At 43.6% G+C, this 16625-nt stretch overlaps 1 protein-coding gene across 3 annotated transcripts in view; it reads left to right on the top strand.

The window, feature by feature from the left end:
* The window catches only part of ELP1 (elongator complex protein 1), a 33186-nt gene extending 16831 nt beyond the window's left edge, over nt 1-16355 (top strand). Inside the window, exons 20-36 of one of the 3 annotated variants that reach the window (XM_026085184.1) lie at nt 393-471; nt 735-814; nt 1738-1878; nt 2980-3065; nt 3688-3836; nt 4706-4829; nt 5284-5381; nt 6791-6992; nt 8469-8530; nt 9646-9708; nt 9833-9893; nt 10727-10840; nt 11607-11718; nt 12988-13115; nt 13526-13680; nt 14752-14830; nt 16217-16355. In XM_026085184.1, coding sequence (XP_025940969.1) covers nt 393-471; nt 735-814; nt 1738-1878; nt 2980-3065; nt 3688-3836; nt 4706-4829; nt 5284-5381; nt 6791-6992; nt 8469-8530; nt 9646-9708; nt 9833-9893; nt 10727-10840; nt 11607-11718; nt 12988-13115; nt 13526-13680; nt 14752-14830; nt 16217-16284 — 1801 coding nt within the window. In that variant the 3' untranslated portion in view covers nt 16285-16355. Of the gene's footprint in view, nt 1-392; nt 472-734; nt 815-1737; nt 1879-2979; nt 3066-3687; nt 3837-4705; nt 4830-5283; nt 5382-6790; nt 6993-8468; nt 8531-9645; nt 9709-9832; nt 9894-10726; nt 10841-11606; nt 11719-12987; nt 13116-13525; nt 13681-14751; nt 14831-16216 lie in introns of those variants that run through there. The other 2 variants (XR_003256544.1, XR_003256545.1) reach the window with 2 other exon arrangements.
* Nucleotides 16356-16625: the final 270 nt, after the last annotated feature.

The following is a 16625-nucleotide window of genomic DNA, read 5'->3' as shown; positions in this document are numbered from 1 at the left end:
CTAGGGCACTTCACGAAGTAGCATACTGTATTTCATGATGTATTTGTTTAATCTTTTTTACACTGAAGTTTTCTGAAATGGAAGTTGGTCCATTAGACTCAAACATGGTGACTTTTTTTTTTGTTTGTGGGGTGTTTTGTTTTTTTTTTTCTTTTAAATGCAAGGCCTGTCTCTCTTTCTCATTCTAGTCTGCTGGCCTGTCCCACTGCAGGGGCTGGAAACAGACAGGACTGACCTTGCACATCTTGTCTGGAAGGCATTTTACATAGCTTGTTGCCTAACCTATTATTCCCCTCTCACTGTGTCTGTACTTTCCTCTAAAGAGTTGCCTTTGTATGTGGATATTGCACCTATCCAGTATGTAAACTATTCTGCTTAACTTGTTTCCTCAGGCTTATGTTCAGGGAAGCTTTTCAGTGTATGAGGAAGCTGAGAATCAACCTCAATCTTCTGTATGATCACAACCCCAAGGCAAGTATGCCCAGCTCTGTTGTACCCTTTTCTATATCCATCAAGCCTGGAATCCACTGGCATTTAGCAGCGGGCTCAAAAGAGCAGGCAGTGCTAACAGTTCTGCTTTCAGGAGGGATGAGGGCTCTGCACTGCTGTGTTCTTATACAGGCAGATTGGGTTTAGCATTTCTTTCATCTTGCTTGTTGAAAGAAGGTCCTTAAACTTGCTCGTCTTACTTTCCTAGTTTAGAATAACAGTAGTAATACTTTTGTTCTTTTCAGGTATTTCTGGAAAATGTAGAAACCTTTATCAAGCAAATAGATTCTGTGAATTACATCAACTTGTTTTTCACTGAACTGAAGTGAGTATAACTCTGCAAATGGGAGCATGCATATAACCAGTGGTGGTAGATTATTTTGCCAACATACTGGCAGCTCTCTGGTGTGGATGCAAGGACTCAGCCAGAAATTTGGCATTATGGGTCATAAACACCCCAGTAAGCTCAGTAGTTTCAGGGACAATCACTGTATCTTGTTGGAGAATTCCAGCTTGCAGGCATTCAGTAGATTTTGCCAGCAAGGGATCAGCATCCAATTGCTTTGTTTTTTTTTCTCCAGGTTGCTATACAAGGGTAAATGGGAACAGAGAAGGTTTTGTGCCCTCATAGGGAAGGAACAGGAAGACAGCATTGCCTGTCTGAAATCTGAGGCCAAGATAGTTGCTTAGATTCCCTAATCAGGCACCCTGGCCTTTTTTCTCAGAGGTTTATGGGCAAGTGGCATTAAGCCATTGGTAGTCTCAGGATTTCTTAGACTTGCTGAATTAAATGCTTGTTTGACAGCTGGAGCTGTCACTCAGTTTCTCTGTTTTATTTTCAGTTTTGACCTTAAATTTTTGTCTAGAAGTACAAGCGATGGCTTAATTTTCAGAAGTGCTCTGTATTTAGCATATCCACGGTGGACTTAGTGGAAGGCAGTTGTATCTTGAAAACCTTGCGTTCTGATTTTTGTGTTCACAACTATAGTTGTGAAATGGGCTCTAACTATTTTTTTCTCATGCCTCTTTTGGCTGCGAATCAGTTGGGGAGAATGAGAGACAGTGGAGAGCCACCTGGTTCTGTCAGGCAGTGTGGCAGGTTGCCTGTCTGCATTGAATGAGTATATGAGCTATATTATTGTGTGGTTAATATTATTGTGTGGTTAATTTCTGTGGTACGTGTCCTTTGCTTTGTGCTAGGTTATGTGATGGACTGTGCTTGTATTCATAATATTTGTTTTTATTTAGAGAAGAAGATTTCACAAAGAGTATGTACCCATCTCTGAATGGTAGCAGTAATGCTCAGCCACAGCAGCATCCTGATCAAAAAAAAGTGAACCTCGTATGTGATGTGATGAGAGTTGCCATGGAACGCATTGACCCTCAGAAGTGAGCATTTTCTTATCGTAGGTGAAGGAACAGTTGCAGGGACTTCTAATAAGCTATTTGTAGAAAAGCGAAACTGTCCTTGCTGTCAGTTATTTCACTTCAGATACTCTGAGGTGAGCCTGTGTTCCACTAAACGTATATAGCCATACATTTTATGTGCTGAGGATGCTTTCCTGAAAAGCTCAATCAATGATTCTGCAGGCAGCAAAACAACTTTTCCCATAAGAATTAGAGAGGCGGGGATATTACAAGGTTTTAAGAAATACCACACACAATTTAAAATTGCAGGGGCAGTCTTTGTGGCATGGGGGTTAGAGAGGCATGAGCAAGATCACCTTGGGGAGATGCTAGCTTTTTAGAGAAATGACCTTTCTGAAAAATCTCACATGCTTCATCTGAAACTAGATTACCTTTGTAAACCTGGTGTGAATGTTCTTGCTGCCTCTTTCTAAATACCTCCCTGAATAGTTGAATACCTGAATAGCTACCTTTTTATCACCATCTTCCTTGAATAAATCAAGATCAGTCAAGGGCAGAGGGTGGGAAAGTAGGGTAGTAACAGTGGTTAGTGAAATACAGTATTAGACCATTTGCAACTTTAAATCTGAAATGTTTGATAGAGGAGCAACAGAGAATGGGGTGCTGCTAAACCCTATTAATGTTAGACACCTCTCACTGAACATTTTTGAAAAACAAGACATCCTCTTAGCTAGAAAAACTATTATAAAATAGGATGTACGAAATGTGTGAAAGTGAAGATAACTTCCTGGAAGGTTTTCTTTTTAGAAAAAAGACTATTTTCATGCAAAATTTGATCTGGAAAATTGTACTCAGCTATCTGAGCTTCCAGAGGGTATTCTCTCCATAATGCTGGCTGGCATGGTAAAGAAGCTCACTGTACTCAAAACACACCTCCAGTCTTGTGACATGTTTGGGGAAACATGCTGAGTAGAATTTTCCTTCTGGTGTATTCTGTTCTCTTCTCTTTCCTGTCTTCCTTGGGTGGGGAAAAAAAACTTGAGTAGTTTTTCTATGCTAAAATAGGAATAAACCAAGTCTTTCTTCCATCTTATTTTCTTTTACTGCTTCCRTTTTCTTCAGATACTGCCTATCGATACTGACAGCCTACGTAAAGAAAAGTCCTCCAGAACTGGAAACTGCTCTCCAGAAAGTTCATGATCTTCGAGGTGTAGTATCAGGAACCTAGAAGTGTTGAAAATTGCTGATCCTCTGTGATAGTTTGTAGGAACTTTCACTGTTAGCATGGCTTATTCTGAAAATTATTTTAAGGTGGCTCTTTGTGGAGCCAGTCAGAAAACAAAAAATGTGCTTGAAACTAGCTGTGTGATAAGGGAACAGCAGCAGATCAGGTCATATGCAAGATATGTACTTGTCTTCAGCTCATCCTTTGCTCTGGATACGTCAGCAAATAGCCCTAGATGTAAGCTGTTTTCTCCTTCAGGGCTCAATTTTTCCCAGCCAGGAATAGGAGGTTCCTCTTCTAGCTCCCAGTAGCTCTAACTGGCAAACTCCGCTTTTATCCTGACCTGATGCTTCTGGCTTGTCACTGTGACATGCTTCACAAGTTATTGTGCTTGGGCCAGGCCTTGAAGATGCCATATGCCTGGAAAGTCTAAGCAAACAACCTAGGCAAAGTAACCCCTCCTGCAAGACAGAATGAGCTATTAGATCAATTAAATTTGGTCTTTATCTGGTATTAAGAATGTGTTTGACAGTGCCATCCCTCCCTCAGAGATGTGTTCCACTACTGTTGGTTTAACTAATCTTATGTTTCTTTCTTCATTACAGAGAATATTTCTCCAGATGTCACAGCTGTGAGTGCAGAGGAAGCACTGAAATACCTGCTTTTCCTTGTGGATGTCAATGAATTGTATGATTATTCCCTGGGGACGTATGATTTTGATTTAGTCATCATGGTGGCAGAAAAGTCACAAAAGGTCTTGGCTAATAGTTAAATCATTTTGCTACTTACCCAAAGGTTCTTTGTGGTCTGTGGATCCATCCACTTGTTTTATTAGGCACAGCTCTCTGCCAAGGCAGGATTTGAGCTGCCCAGAAAACCCATGTGTGCTTGGAGTGATGTTGTGAAGTTGGCATGCCTCTGCATCCCTTAATACTTCTTGAGTACAGCTTAGGAAACTCCCTCATGCCCAAAGTAAAGTAGGGCTGTTCTAGAGCAGCACTGCAAAGGAGTTCTAGCGAGGGAGGAGACTGTGATCCAGAGTGTCATGGCTCTGTGCCTTAGGGTCCCTGGTTCTGTACCTCTGGGGTATATGCTTGGTTGGATGGTGGCCATGACAATAGTGTGTATTTTTCAGCAGGTTTAATTTGAAATTTCTCTATCAAAATGCCAAGTCAGTCTTAGGATCAAATTTATCCAGGTCTTCACAGAGTTTCCTGATGTTGGAGGAGAGCCTGCTGGCCATAAAATAAAATACCCTATTTGTGTTAGCAGGAATGTTTTTCATGACCTTTCATGTGGATGAAATTGATCAGGTTTACAGCTGCAAATATATAGAAAATAGCAGCTAATAGAAAACATATTTGATACATGAATACTTTTGATACTTGAATTTAAAATATCACCAATATTAGATACTGCTGAAGTCCACATAGAAGCCTGTTAATTTAAATTAGGCATTCCTGGCAAGAGTACATTTACAGAATTAATTCTTTAGGATGGCTTGTATTTTAACAAAAAAGTCTTTATAGTGTATTATTGTATAGTAATTGCAAATATGGGACTGTCAACAGAACAAGGATGTTATCAGATGAGCTCAACTGCAGTTTTTATTATTCTTGACAGGATCCAAAAGAGTACTTACCCTTCTTAAATACCCTTCGGAAAATGGAAACCAATTATCAGCGATACACAATAGACAGGCACTTGAAGAGATACACAAAAGCTCTTGGGCACCTTAGCAAATGTGGTAAGTGTCCTGCACGTGCAACATCTCTAAGGAGAAATTCTGCAGTAGAGCATTCCTTTTTTGTAGAGCCTTTTGTATAAAACAGCTGAAGAAGGAGCCCCTGTTAGCGCGTAGTTAACTTTATTCTGCTCCATGTTTTTTTAGTATAAGTAGGAGCAGGGAGAGAGGTGGGAGAACACTTAACTGCTCTGCAATCATGAAGTACAAGTCTTGTTTTGTTCTGGTTGTGGATGACTTGTCACCAGCTGATATTGTGGGCAAAAGTGAAGCAGACCTCAAGGAAATGAATGAGAAAGGAAATGCCTTACTTAGAGAAGTGAAGTAGGTGCTTCTTTGCTGTTACACCCAAGTACCTCTAGTTGCTTCTTAATGTAATGAACCCAGACTGGCTAGGAAGCATGAGAACCATGTGTATTCTCATTTGTCGCTACAGAAAAATAAATTGTTTCCCCAGGTCCTGAGCACTTCTCTGAATTTCTGAACTTGGTGAAGGATCAGAATCAATATTATGAAGCTTTGAAGCTGTACCCACCTAGCACCCAGGAGTACAAGGTGTGTGAGCTATGTGATCCTGCAGTGTGCTGAACAAGCTTTTAATTCTCTTATGCATATGTATGCACATCCCCAGCACCTTGAGTGAGGGCAGGAATGAGACAGCAGCTGCTTGCATTCAAGCTCTGCAAGACATTGGTATTCCTGTGTGGGCTGAGACACTTTTCCAGGATATTAGCTGGAATGACCCTCAGCACTGAGCCTGTGAGGCTTGGTCATCCAAAGAATGGCTGTCGTCTCTTTGATCCCATGACCAAGAGAGTACTTGATAGTCTGGTTTCTGCTCCATTATCTTGCTGTGTGCTGGAGAACTCTCCTGTTACCACAGAAAGAATTCTCTTCCTCTCTTGACCCTTGTGATACCAGCTTTCTGTCTGGCCCTTGCAGGTTATATGGGGGCACCTGGGCATTCTGGAGAATCTAGAGGTGTTAGGGCACTTGTGGATGTGTCCCGCTATCCCAGGGAGTAGATACACTGGTTTTTAGGGTGTAGAATCCCTTGTTAATTTCAGTATTAGTGAACAATTTCTTTAGCTTACACAAGGCTGAGGTAAAATGTAAATGAAAGCATTTAATTCTGATGTTGTAAATATACAATACACAGGTCATTGTAAAAGAAGTAGATGAAGAAATAAGAGAGGAAATAGACTCAGTCTGTTTGGAATTAGGTGATACCAGAAAGGACTTTCTTCTTGAAGTAAATCTGTTCCTGTCTGGCTTACTGGGAGTCTTTCTTTATTCATTTTGTATTCTTCTGGTCAAATCCATCAGTCCTTTCTTGGTGGAGCCTGTGAGCTTTGAACAGCCCTATAGCAGCTCAGTCTGTTGCTCCACGGCAGCCTGTGCCTATCTGGTTTCAGGGCCTGCTTCCTCCCATGTGCTAGTGTTTGACTCCTGGGATAAGCTGGTTCAGGAAGACATTCTAACAAAAGTTGCTCATTTGGGTAGAGGGAAGGGATTGGTTTCCTGCACTCAAGTGGTGCCAGGGAGGAGCGGTTCTTCACAGCCAGAGGCTAGGGAAGACAGACTGCTAGCCTACACTTAAGCCTGTCAGCATAAGCTGCTGCAAAACTGTAACAACTGTAACTCCTCTGCAGGAGATGAAAACATTACTTTGATAGAGAGGTGTCAAGTACAGGAGATAGGAGTTGTAGTTTACCCAGCCTCTGGCTTGGAGAGTTAGGCACCTCCTGTCTCTTGCTTCAGCTCTGCATGAAATGTTTCCATGACCATCAACACCTGGGTTGGTATAAAGCTCGAAATGGGTTAGGGACCTTCTGCCTGGAGATTCCTCTTGGGGGGGAAAAAGACAACTTGGGTTAAGAGGCACTTAAATTTTTTCTTATGGACAACTGTTGCTGACTCTCCAGCTGATCTTTCTTTTTCTCTCTTTTGTCCCTGTCTTGCAGGATATCAGCGATGCCTATGGGGATTACTTGAATCAGAAGCAGCTATACGAACAGGCTGCATTGATATTTGCTCGTGCTGGCCTCTTTGCAAAAGCACTTGACTCCTTCCTGACCAGTGGCAGCTGGCAACAAGCCCTGTGCATGGCCTCACGGCTTGGTTACACAGAAGATAAGCTGTCCAGCCTGGCACGGAACATGGCAGGTAGGCCTTGAGATGAGAAAAGTGTGCAAAAAGTCATCAAAGTCAGCAAAACTGACTTCAGTTATTTTTGGTTTAGTGTGATTTTTCTTTTTTTTAGCTTCTGTAAGAAGGTTCTATAAGAACCTCAATCTTTAGCAATGTTTCTTAAAGGGAGAAAAAAGGGTCCCTGTTGCCCAAAGGTTTGTGTAATTGCACATCACCTGCCTTAGGAGCTGAGCTGGTGGGTACCCATGACTTGCCAAGAAAGTTGTGGTGTTTGGTGCCCCATACTGCCTCATTCTTGCACTTGTTCTTTGCAGCCAGTCGCAGAATTGCTATTCTAAATTGCTTCCTTGGCCAGGAACAGGCCTGGCCTTGTTAAGCTCAGGGGATGAAAACACTCTGTAAAGTGTCTGATATGACTGAGGCCTCTAGACTTTGTTCACACAAATATTGTGCCTAGTCACTGACTTTAAAGGCTTTTGGATAATTCAGTGCTGTATCTTCATGTCTTCTCCTTAAAGCTTGCTAGAAGCCAGGGCCAGCTGGTACCTATAAGGCTATGTGCACTCCTACTACAGGATAAAAGATGGCTCATCTCAAAGAGCTTGTGCTCACTAGGACACARTGGGCCACATGCTTGTCATGGACCTGGCTCATATTTCAGCCAGGGAAATGGAGCATCTTCCTGGGTTTGGCCTTACTCAGAGGTAGATCTTACAAAGCCCACTTTAATCTGGGGGAATATGACTCCTGGGAATGTCATCTTCCAGATTTGGATATTCCAATATCTTACTTTTCTATCACTTGATGCAATCTGGATCCTTCATATCTTATGGAAGGTATATGGTTCACTTTTTACATTAATGCTCTTGCCTTCAACAACTTTCCTAGTGCACATCTTAAATCATAAGTGTAACTTAGTGAGATGAAGAGATACAGACCCTCTTGAATAAGAGTGCTTTGCTTTGGAAGGTTTGGTTTTTTTGTTTTTTTTTCCTTGCCCTATGTATCATTGTTCCTCTTGTACTGCATCCTAACAGACAAGCCAGTGCCAAAGGTGATCCAGACTTTTAGGGGACTAGAAGTCCTGAATCCCACAGGCTTGATGCTTGTTGTCCCTACCACAGAGAGCAGGGAACAAGCTGCTCCCAGCAGACAGCAAGACTGTGATACGTTGAAGCTTTCAGGAGAGATTTCCTCTTTACTTCCTGCCCCCCTTCACTTAAGAGACTTCCTCTTCACTGTTTCTGTCTGAGTGTGAGAGAGAGGGTCTTCAGCTGGCCTTGAGGGACATGCATCAGCAATTTCATAAGCAACTGGCTGATAATATTGGAAGTTAATGGAATTCTTGGCTTTGGGCAGCCCTTCTCTTTAGGGGGAAGACTGCSTAAGTGTGTGAGCAAGTAGACTGTGCCTCAGTGAGCGGGACTTTCCAGTACTTTGGCATAAAACCCAGCTATTCCTGAAAAACTGAACTCTGCCTTTTTTTTGTAGGAAAACTAGTTGAACAGAGGAAGCATGCAGAGGCAGCCTTACTCCTGGAGCAGTACACTCAGGTAACGTAATCACTCTCCTGTCTGTGTCCCAGTAATATACACTGTCCAAAAGCCAAGGCATCTCTGTTCTCTGTTGTCCTGGGCCATTGTCCTGGGACTGAGTAGGGACTTGCCCTCCATGAGTGCTGACCACAGAGCGGTCTGTGCAGTCAGCCCTCCTGCRGAGGGCAGAGCTGCTCCAGGCAATGCAGTGAGCAGGGAGCTGCTGAATGCTGTGTCCCTGAGTTGCCATACCCATGTAGTTGCCTCTGCTTTGGTATGAAAAGCTTTTGTACCACAGAGCTGAAGCACACATTTTAGAATAAGGAAGACTTAGTTCCATGGCCCCTTGGCCATGCAGTAGACAAGTGACTTTGCTCTGCTTTTTTAGGGGCTGATGTGAGTTGCATGAATAGATGTTGAAAAATAGGCAGCTGGCACTGTATGCTTGGATGAAGGGAGCCACAGGAAGGCTTGTTCAGAGCCGCTTTGGAGAAGTGCAGTGATTGCTCTAGCCATGATCTCCACCAGAGATAGCTTTACTCAGGGAGTTTGTAATGCCTTACCTTATATTTGAATCTGCTTGCACTTGGGCTTGTGATGTGTGCCAAGCAGGTGATCTCTGCTTGAAGAACAGAGGCTAACCATTGGAGCTATGCAGAAGTTGTAGGACAAGATGACAGAGAGACCTATTAYGACTCCTGGTGGTCTTTGAAGAGACCTTGTAATTGGCCGCTTACAAGTTGAAAACAAGAGTACTTCCCAGAAAGACACACTTGCTGTCATTTTGGTTGCAGATTAGACCCAAATTGCAAACTCTGAGATTCTAGCTTCATGTTTTTTGGGTTTTGGCCACATAGTGAGCTTATCTTCTTACTGCCCCTTTGAAGATCCTGTGGGTGGCCAGRACTGTGTTTTTGCACAGTAGTTTTGAGCAACAGGGAAGGGGGAAGGGGAGAAGTGATATTTTTGTTTTTAATGTCAGCACTTCAAAAGTGCCTGGCACAGTAGGGTTTGCCTATGCTTACTGGGATACTGCTGTGTAGGAGTGTGCATCTGGATGGATGCTACTTGAATGTCTATTACCAGAACCAAGAGAAGATAATAAACAGCACATGGTCACCCTTTCTTTCCAGGACTATGAAGAGGCTGTTCTCCTGCTCTTAGAAGGGGCTCTCTGGGAAGAGGCTTTGAGACTGGTAAGACATTTCAGAGCAGGAAAACTAGAGTGAAAACATTTTTTGGAGTGCAGGAGTGGGGGAGTGGGATCTGGGTTACATCTTTCAATAACACCGTTTGCTTTTCCTGATCTTTGTTATCCAGATTCACAAGTATGGTAGATTGGATATCTTGGAAACCAACTTCAAACCTGCTATCCAAGAAGGTGAGTCTGTGCAAGAATCAAAGACTTTGTGCTGTGGAGGAGGAAGGAGGTCACTACTGGGGCTGTGGGAACCTGCAGCACTCCACTGTTGGAAGCTGTATGGAAGGTTCCTTTCATTCTGCCTAACTGAGGCTGACTAGTTAGCCACATTTGGCTCTACTCAGTGCAGCTTGATACTCTGCAGTGTCACAGGCACTTTTTAGCTTAGTTGAGCTCTTTTTGAGCTTTTCCAGGGTTCACAGTCACAGGCTGCAATGAGATTTATGTTTACAAGTCCATGAACAAGCAGGACTGTCCTTGTTCCAGAGCAAATGTGTGGCAGCAGAGCTCTGGGTGGAGAGTACTATTGTCTGGCCTAGAATCTTTTATGAGAATATCTTTCAAAGTATGATTTGATACCTGTATTCCCCCTTCACTCCAGAAAGGCTGGTTTGATGCTGTTGGAGATTTTTGTCTTTCTGAGCATCTTGTGCTGTGGGCAGTAGGCTCTACGAATTGAGGTGGGGGAGTGTTTAGTCTGAGCCTACTTAAATGTAAAAAGATTGGCCACAGAGCTTTCTGTTCTTCCTGTATCACAAATAGGCTTTTGGTCTGTAGGTGCTTCTTTGGCACATTAATTCAGTCTGCATCCAGGTGCATCTTGTTTGATGGACTCCTATATTACAAGCTTTGAATTTCCTTATACTTAAGAGTCCTTTTGTGTGTTTTACACCTGACTTCTGAAATTCTTGAAGGACTGTGCAGAATGCTTAAACTTGTGTAGAAATGGTCTTCTAGTTCCCTTGTAAAGATGTTCATATTCTTCTCTTGGACATGATTCTTTCCTTGAGCAGCTCAGAAAAGTCAGCTGATGTTCCTAGATTCTCAGAAAACAGCATTCCTCCGCCATAAGAGTCGACTGCAAGTGGTCCGAGAGCTGAAAGAGAAGGCTTGTGAGAGCCTGCAGGGTTGGTATTGAAATGCATTTGACTTTCTCCAGCATAAGTTACTGTGACCATCTTTTTCTTTGTGATTTCTATTTGCCCTGTGGATCTGTGCTCTCTTCTAGCTCCAGTGGTATCCTTGAAACCTGCTGTAGGTTTTTAGAATGGGTATTTGTCCTGTTTAGCGTGGGGGTTGGGCATGCAAGAAACAACAGTAGAAGGCATTCTTCTCTCCCTCCATCCCCACCTTTTACTTGGACTGTGATTGTTTGACCTTGGTCGTTCTGTAAAGACAGCTGTATTTTCAGGGCTGTCTTTGTCACGGTTTTCACAAGATCAGAAAGCTAAATGCACCTGAAAGCTCTTCAGAATGAGATAACGTTTCCACAGTGCCAGCTTGGTTGGGTCAGGCAGTGCTCAGCACATCCTATGTGCTGGGTACCCAGTAGGCATGTTCACCTGCCAGCTTACACAGCCTTGGAGAAGTTTTCTGAAAGCAGAATGTTCTGTCATGGTGCAGATCTGCTGCACTGAGTCTGTCTTCCCTCTMATTTTGCTGGTTAATAATCACAATCCTCAGCAGGGCAAAGGAGCAGCATTCTTCTCACAATTGCTGTTTCTTCTGTGTGCTAGCTGAGCTTGGCTGAGAGCCATGAGGCTCACAAGTGCCATCAGGTAAAAAGACTCTGCCCAAGCTGCTTCTCTGACAAGCTAAATAATTACCAGATAGAAAACTGTGAATAACTGTGGCCTTTTTCCATACTGTGACAGTTGTTAATGTGTTTTGCAGATTATGAAATGCCAAATTGCCCAGAATTGGATCTTATCTCTGAAACCAGCAGTGTTGTGACAGCCAGTGACATGAACAGCAAATATTCACACAGCAATTCAAGAATATCAGCGTAGGTATCTACCTCCAAATTAGGTGGTGCCTGCCTTAGCATCAGCCCTTGTTTTGGAGGGCAGCTTGCTCATGCTTGGCATGCTCCTCCTAGCAGCTGTGCATGCTTTGAAGCTAGTTTTAATTACAGTCATTTTATGGTTAATTTGGCTCTTATTGGGAAGGATAGAGCAAAAAATGCCAGAATCTAGTAGTGTAGCAGGAACTGAGTGCCCATGTGAGAAACTGTGGGCACAGACTCTGGGCAGGAGCTGGCCTTGTAGGTGTCAGGCACATTGTCAGAACAGCTCGCTGTAGGAGGCTTGACATTGAATGTGGGCATAGTTCCTCAAACATTAACAGTTTGTGCGCAAGGCTTTTGCTCTTTGACTTATATTTACCATTTGATAGGTGGGTGTTGTTGCTGAGTCTCATACTGTTGTCTTTCCACCCTGGTCTTCTGTGTTGCTTTTGAATGCTCTTTGGAATGTGAGCTGCAATGTGGGGTGGGGTGTGTGGTGGTGTTACAGGCTGGGGTGGTGTGCAGGAACACTTCTGAATTCRTTTTCTGAAACATCTGGCCAAGATACAGCTGTGGAAAAAGTATGGGCTTTTTAGGGCACCTTCTGTAGCCTGGATGAAAAGAGGAAGAGAATGCAGCCTTAGTATTCAGCATACGTGGGTCAGAGGTGTGCAGAATCATCTCAGGACTAGGCGGGTAATACTGGCCTCAGTACTGAAGTTGCTTTGCTGTGATAATTGGCGGGAGCTGAGCTGYATTAGTGCACAGCTTGTGGAGATAGCAGAAATGAAAACATGCCCAGCCAAGCAGACACCCTGGCACCAAACTGTTTTTGATGGAGCTCTGCTTTGCCTACTAGTGATCACTGTCAAACAGTTTACCTTACTTTGTGCTTAGACCAATGCTTAGCTCTTACTGGAACACAGAGCAGTCCTGTTTGTAGCAGATGGATTGTAGAACAGCTTCTCAGCCCAGTTACTGACTTTGTATACCACAAAGTATATTGGTTGAGCACCATTGAAGACATTCACACAGGATATATCAGTTTACATGCTTCCCCTCTTACTGGGGATAGTAARGACTTGAGGAATAGTGTGAAAATGAAGGCTGAAATACACACTGGCAGGCCAGAAACAGGGAAGAGAGCTAGCTCCGGAGATGAGGTGGCTTTCTGCCCAAGTTTCTTGCACCTTGTTGACTTTCCTTTAAATCTGTCCTGTTACAGCTAGTCCTGGTGTGTGCAGTAAAATAAGCATCCTCCTTTTTCAGGCGATCCTCAAAAAACCGACGCAAGGCTGAGCGCAAGAGGTACAGCTTGAAGGAGGGGAGCCCTTTTGAAGATGTGGCCCTTCTGGAAGCCCTGGGAGAAAATGTCCGTGCTGTTGAGACTGTAAAGGGTGAGACACTTGATCATCTTAATCCACTTCCCAGCTTATAAAACAGTCAAAGCAGTGTGTTCCCATCAAGAGATGGGTAGGCTGGAAAGATGAACTGCCTGGTCCATCTATACTGCTGTCTGTGGTGGACTTTGGTTTAGTTCGTCTGTGTCTGTGCTGCAAGAAGCACCCAGCAGTGTGAGCTTTCCAAGTTTGTAGTCTTGGGAGCAGAGAAATGAGGTCTCGTTAGTGCCATGGCTGAGGTTTGCCTCACGTTTGTACTCRGGCACTGTAGGTGCTGGGTAGGAATAGAGAACTGCAGTTCCGATTCACTGTTCCCCTTCCTCTGTCCTGACACCAGAGCAATACAGCTAGTTATTTAGTACACCTGTCTTAATTCCCACTGCTTGGGCTTTTATTCCCCCCTGCAGGAGACATACACGTCCTTCTGAAGCAGCTTGTGTTGTTTGGTTATGATGAGCAAGCTGGGGAACTACAGCGAGTCCTGGAAGATATTTTGCACCTGATGGAGACCTCGCTCCCAGAAATCTGGAGTCCAGAGTTGCAGCAGAGCTCTCTCAACCCGGTCCGTGCTTGTCTGCAATACCCATGGTGCCTGCCATACAATCCCAAGAGTTTAGCCATGTTTGGCATTCTTCAGGAAACAATCCAGAATCTTTCTCTGGCTTTCCAGATCTGACCTTTTCTGCAGAGGTCAAATAGATGTTCTGTGCAATACATTATAAGAGCACTGCACCTTCTGAATTGATATGCACAAGATATATACAAAGAGGCATATCCTGTTATGTATCTAGGGCTGAATTGCTACATTGGACAAGATCAGGTTTCATAAAGCTTGTGTCATCTTGTCCTAGTGGTGACTTCTTGTAAGCCCTATCTTAAGCAATTTGTAAAACATAGGAATACTGTTTCCTTTCTTAGGACTAATGGTTGAAGTGTTAGTGTAGCTTTTATATACTGAAATAATGGTTATCCATCCTGATACCATGAAGTGAAAAGCTACCAGGCTCATTTATGACTACCAGGACAACATTTAATTTAATTGTCTGAACCAGTATACTGTACAGTATATATTGCAAAAAGGAGAGGGGTTGWCAAGCTTCTAGGCTTCAGTTTGACATGGAATTAGGAAATCATGAGGGTTGCACTAGTTCCCTTCCTGAGTAAAATTTTTTTTCTGATCCGTAGCTTCCGAGCTTTCAAGGTGAACACAAGATATTCCCCAGTATCTTGTCCATAACCCCTGATCAGCAGTTGTTTAAGGGCAGATTAAAACCTCTTCTTGTAGTAGGTAGCTGGAGCTCTCCAGTGAACTTCAAATATCATCAGTCTTATAATAAAAGCATTCTTGCTAATTTATGCCACTTAATGTGCTGTGAAGGAGCTGGTGTTGGGATGAGGGTCTTGCTTCTGTGTGCTGAGAGGCTGTCCCAAAGCAGCTCTCTCTTTCTGCCTCTGCTTAGCTTTTCTGAGAGTTTACTAGGCTTTGATCGCATATTCCTGACATTTCAAACTGAGCTCTTCTGCAGCCAGCTGCTTCTGCTTTTGGAGACTGGTAACAGAAACTTTCTGCAGGCATCCCTGCTCTCACCATGTTTTGTGCAGGTTGGAACATGTGTGTTGCTTCTTCTTCCAGGTCCTGGGACCCAATTCAACTGCAAACAGCATTATGGCTGCCTATCAGCAGAAGAGGATGGTGACTCCTGTTGTACAAGGTTAGTTTAGGCTCTTGGTTAGATGTGGGTGTTAGAAATGTAAGTGTATCCAGTGCTCTCAGGCCCTCAGGTTCACCAAGTGTTGCTAGTTGCCAACAGTTGTAGCATATCTTCAGCTGTAGGAGTTTCTTGCTTTTCCTTATGGTGTTCCCTCCCTCCTCCTGGCAAGTGAGTAGCCATCTTAAGAAGCTTTTGTTTTATTTGCCCTGAATTCCTGTACCAAAACTATTGTCTGAAATGTGTTCCTGGCTTCCTATGTCTGTAGACTATCTGTTGTAAGGGATTTGGAAGCTCTGTGGATAGAAGTGGTGTTGTCTTTGGGATATGTTAGAGAATTCCTCTTGTAACTTACTACTTTGGTTGCCAGGTCAGGCTAGGCTGTTGACCTAGTCAGGCTATGGTGCTTTGCCATCTTGGAGCCCTTGCAACTAATGCAAATGTAGGGCAGCTAGGGCTGCACCCATCTCTCTTCCATCTTCCCACTTCCCCACTAGCCCTACAGAACTGCACTGAGAAGAAATCCTCTAGCAAGCCACTAGATGTGACCCCTCCATTGCTACTTGTCTGGGCTGGCTTCAAAGAGAGAAAATCCTGTGCATCTTATTCACACTTCAGAGCCAACTGGCTGTTGAATGTGATAGCACAGCAGAGATGTCCCAGCTACTGGCGAAAGGACTGGGTTCTGCCCTCTGCCATTGATTGTTGCCTTCTCATTCTGAATGATATCACTTTATGGAGAGGGGATTGGTTTGGGGTCTGATTTGCTTTGGCCTAGAGAACATCTGACTGACAAATCTATAAGACCCAGTTTGAGCTTCTAGGCTGAGTGTACTGGGTTGGTGGTCCAAAAAAATGCTTCTCCTGTGTAAGGAAAGGTAAGATGGAATGGTCGAGAAGATGAATGAGAAACCTTGCAGTACCACTCTTGGACTCTCACATAAGGAGCGAGGGAAGGTGCAGGCAAGCCAGGTGGAAGGAAGTGCATGTTTTGTTTTGTGGGTTGGTTTTTTTTTTAAGCTTTAATAGCATATCTAATAGAAATTGTTCCTTTGCCTCGTTACAGAATTAAGAGTAACACTAAATGATAGAACTTAAAATCTTTTGATCTGGATGGTTTGTGGCAAATTTTCTTATGTTCAGAAGACTCAAAGTCATAAGTTTAACATGACTGGAGGCCCCAGAGAGTGACTTCTGTAAGCAGTCCTGCAGGGCATTCTTCATTGCAGGCAGGTGATCAGTGGCTAAAGAGAAATGCTTTGTGTCTGAGACTTCTCAGCTTCCTTGGGTGTAAAGGAGAGTATAGGGAAAACTAGCTAGTGGGTGGCTCCTGAAGAAGCCATATCACTGTTACCCTCTGCGCTCACTCTTGTCCCATTTGCCTTTCAGATCCAGAATTACTCATTCCACCAAAACTCAATAAAAATCTCCAGTGGAAACTGCATCTTCTCCAGTAATTAAAAGCCAAGGATTCCCAGCGGACTCTGAACTGTAGCTTTTCATTTAATTTCATTACATCTTTACAGAARCCATTGTTGTCCTGGTTTTCATGATACACTGTTCTTAGGGCTGTGCAAGTATATGGTCCCTCCAGCTGATGTAACTGCGACCCACCTGTCATCTGGCTAACAAGGGCAGCCACTCACATGCTACTGCACAGATAATTGTGAGGCTATTTGTGATTGTAACAGGATGTGCGGCTCTGAATGCTGCTGCCTGAATCCAGCATCTGCCACCACTCTTTCCTCCTTTCTGGATGAAGCAGCTCCATCACTGCCCTATGAGCTACTTTCTCTAC

The sequence above is a fragment of the Apteryx rowi genome, unplaced genomic scaffold, assembly GCF_003343035.1.
Source record: "Apteryx rowi isolate R43461 unplaced genomic scaffold, aptRow1 scaffold_661, whole genome shotgun sequence".
Taxonomy (NCBI): Eukaryota; Metazoa; Chordata; class Aves; order Apterygiformes; family Apterygidae; genus Apteryx; species Apteryx rowi.
The sequence above is the reverse complement of the archived record's forward strand: the minus strand, read 5'-3'. Positions and strand labels throughout refer to the sequence as shown.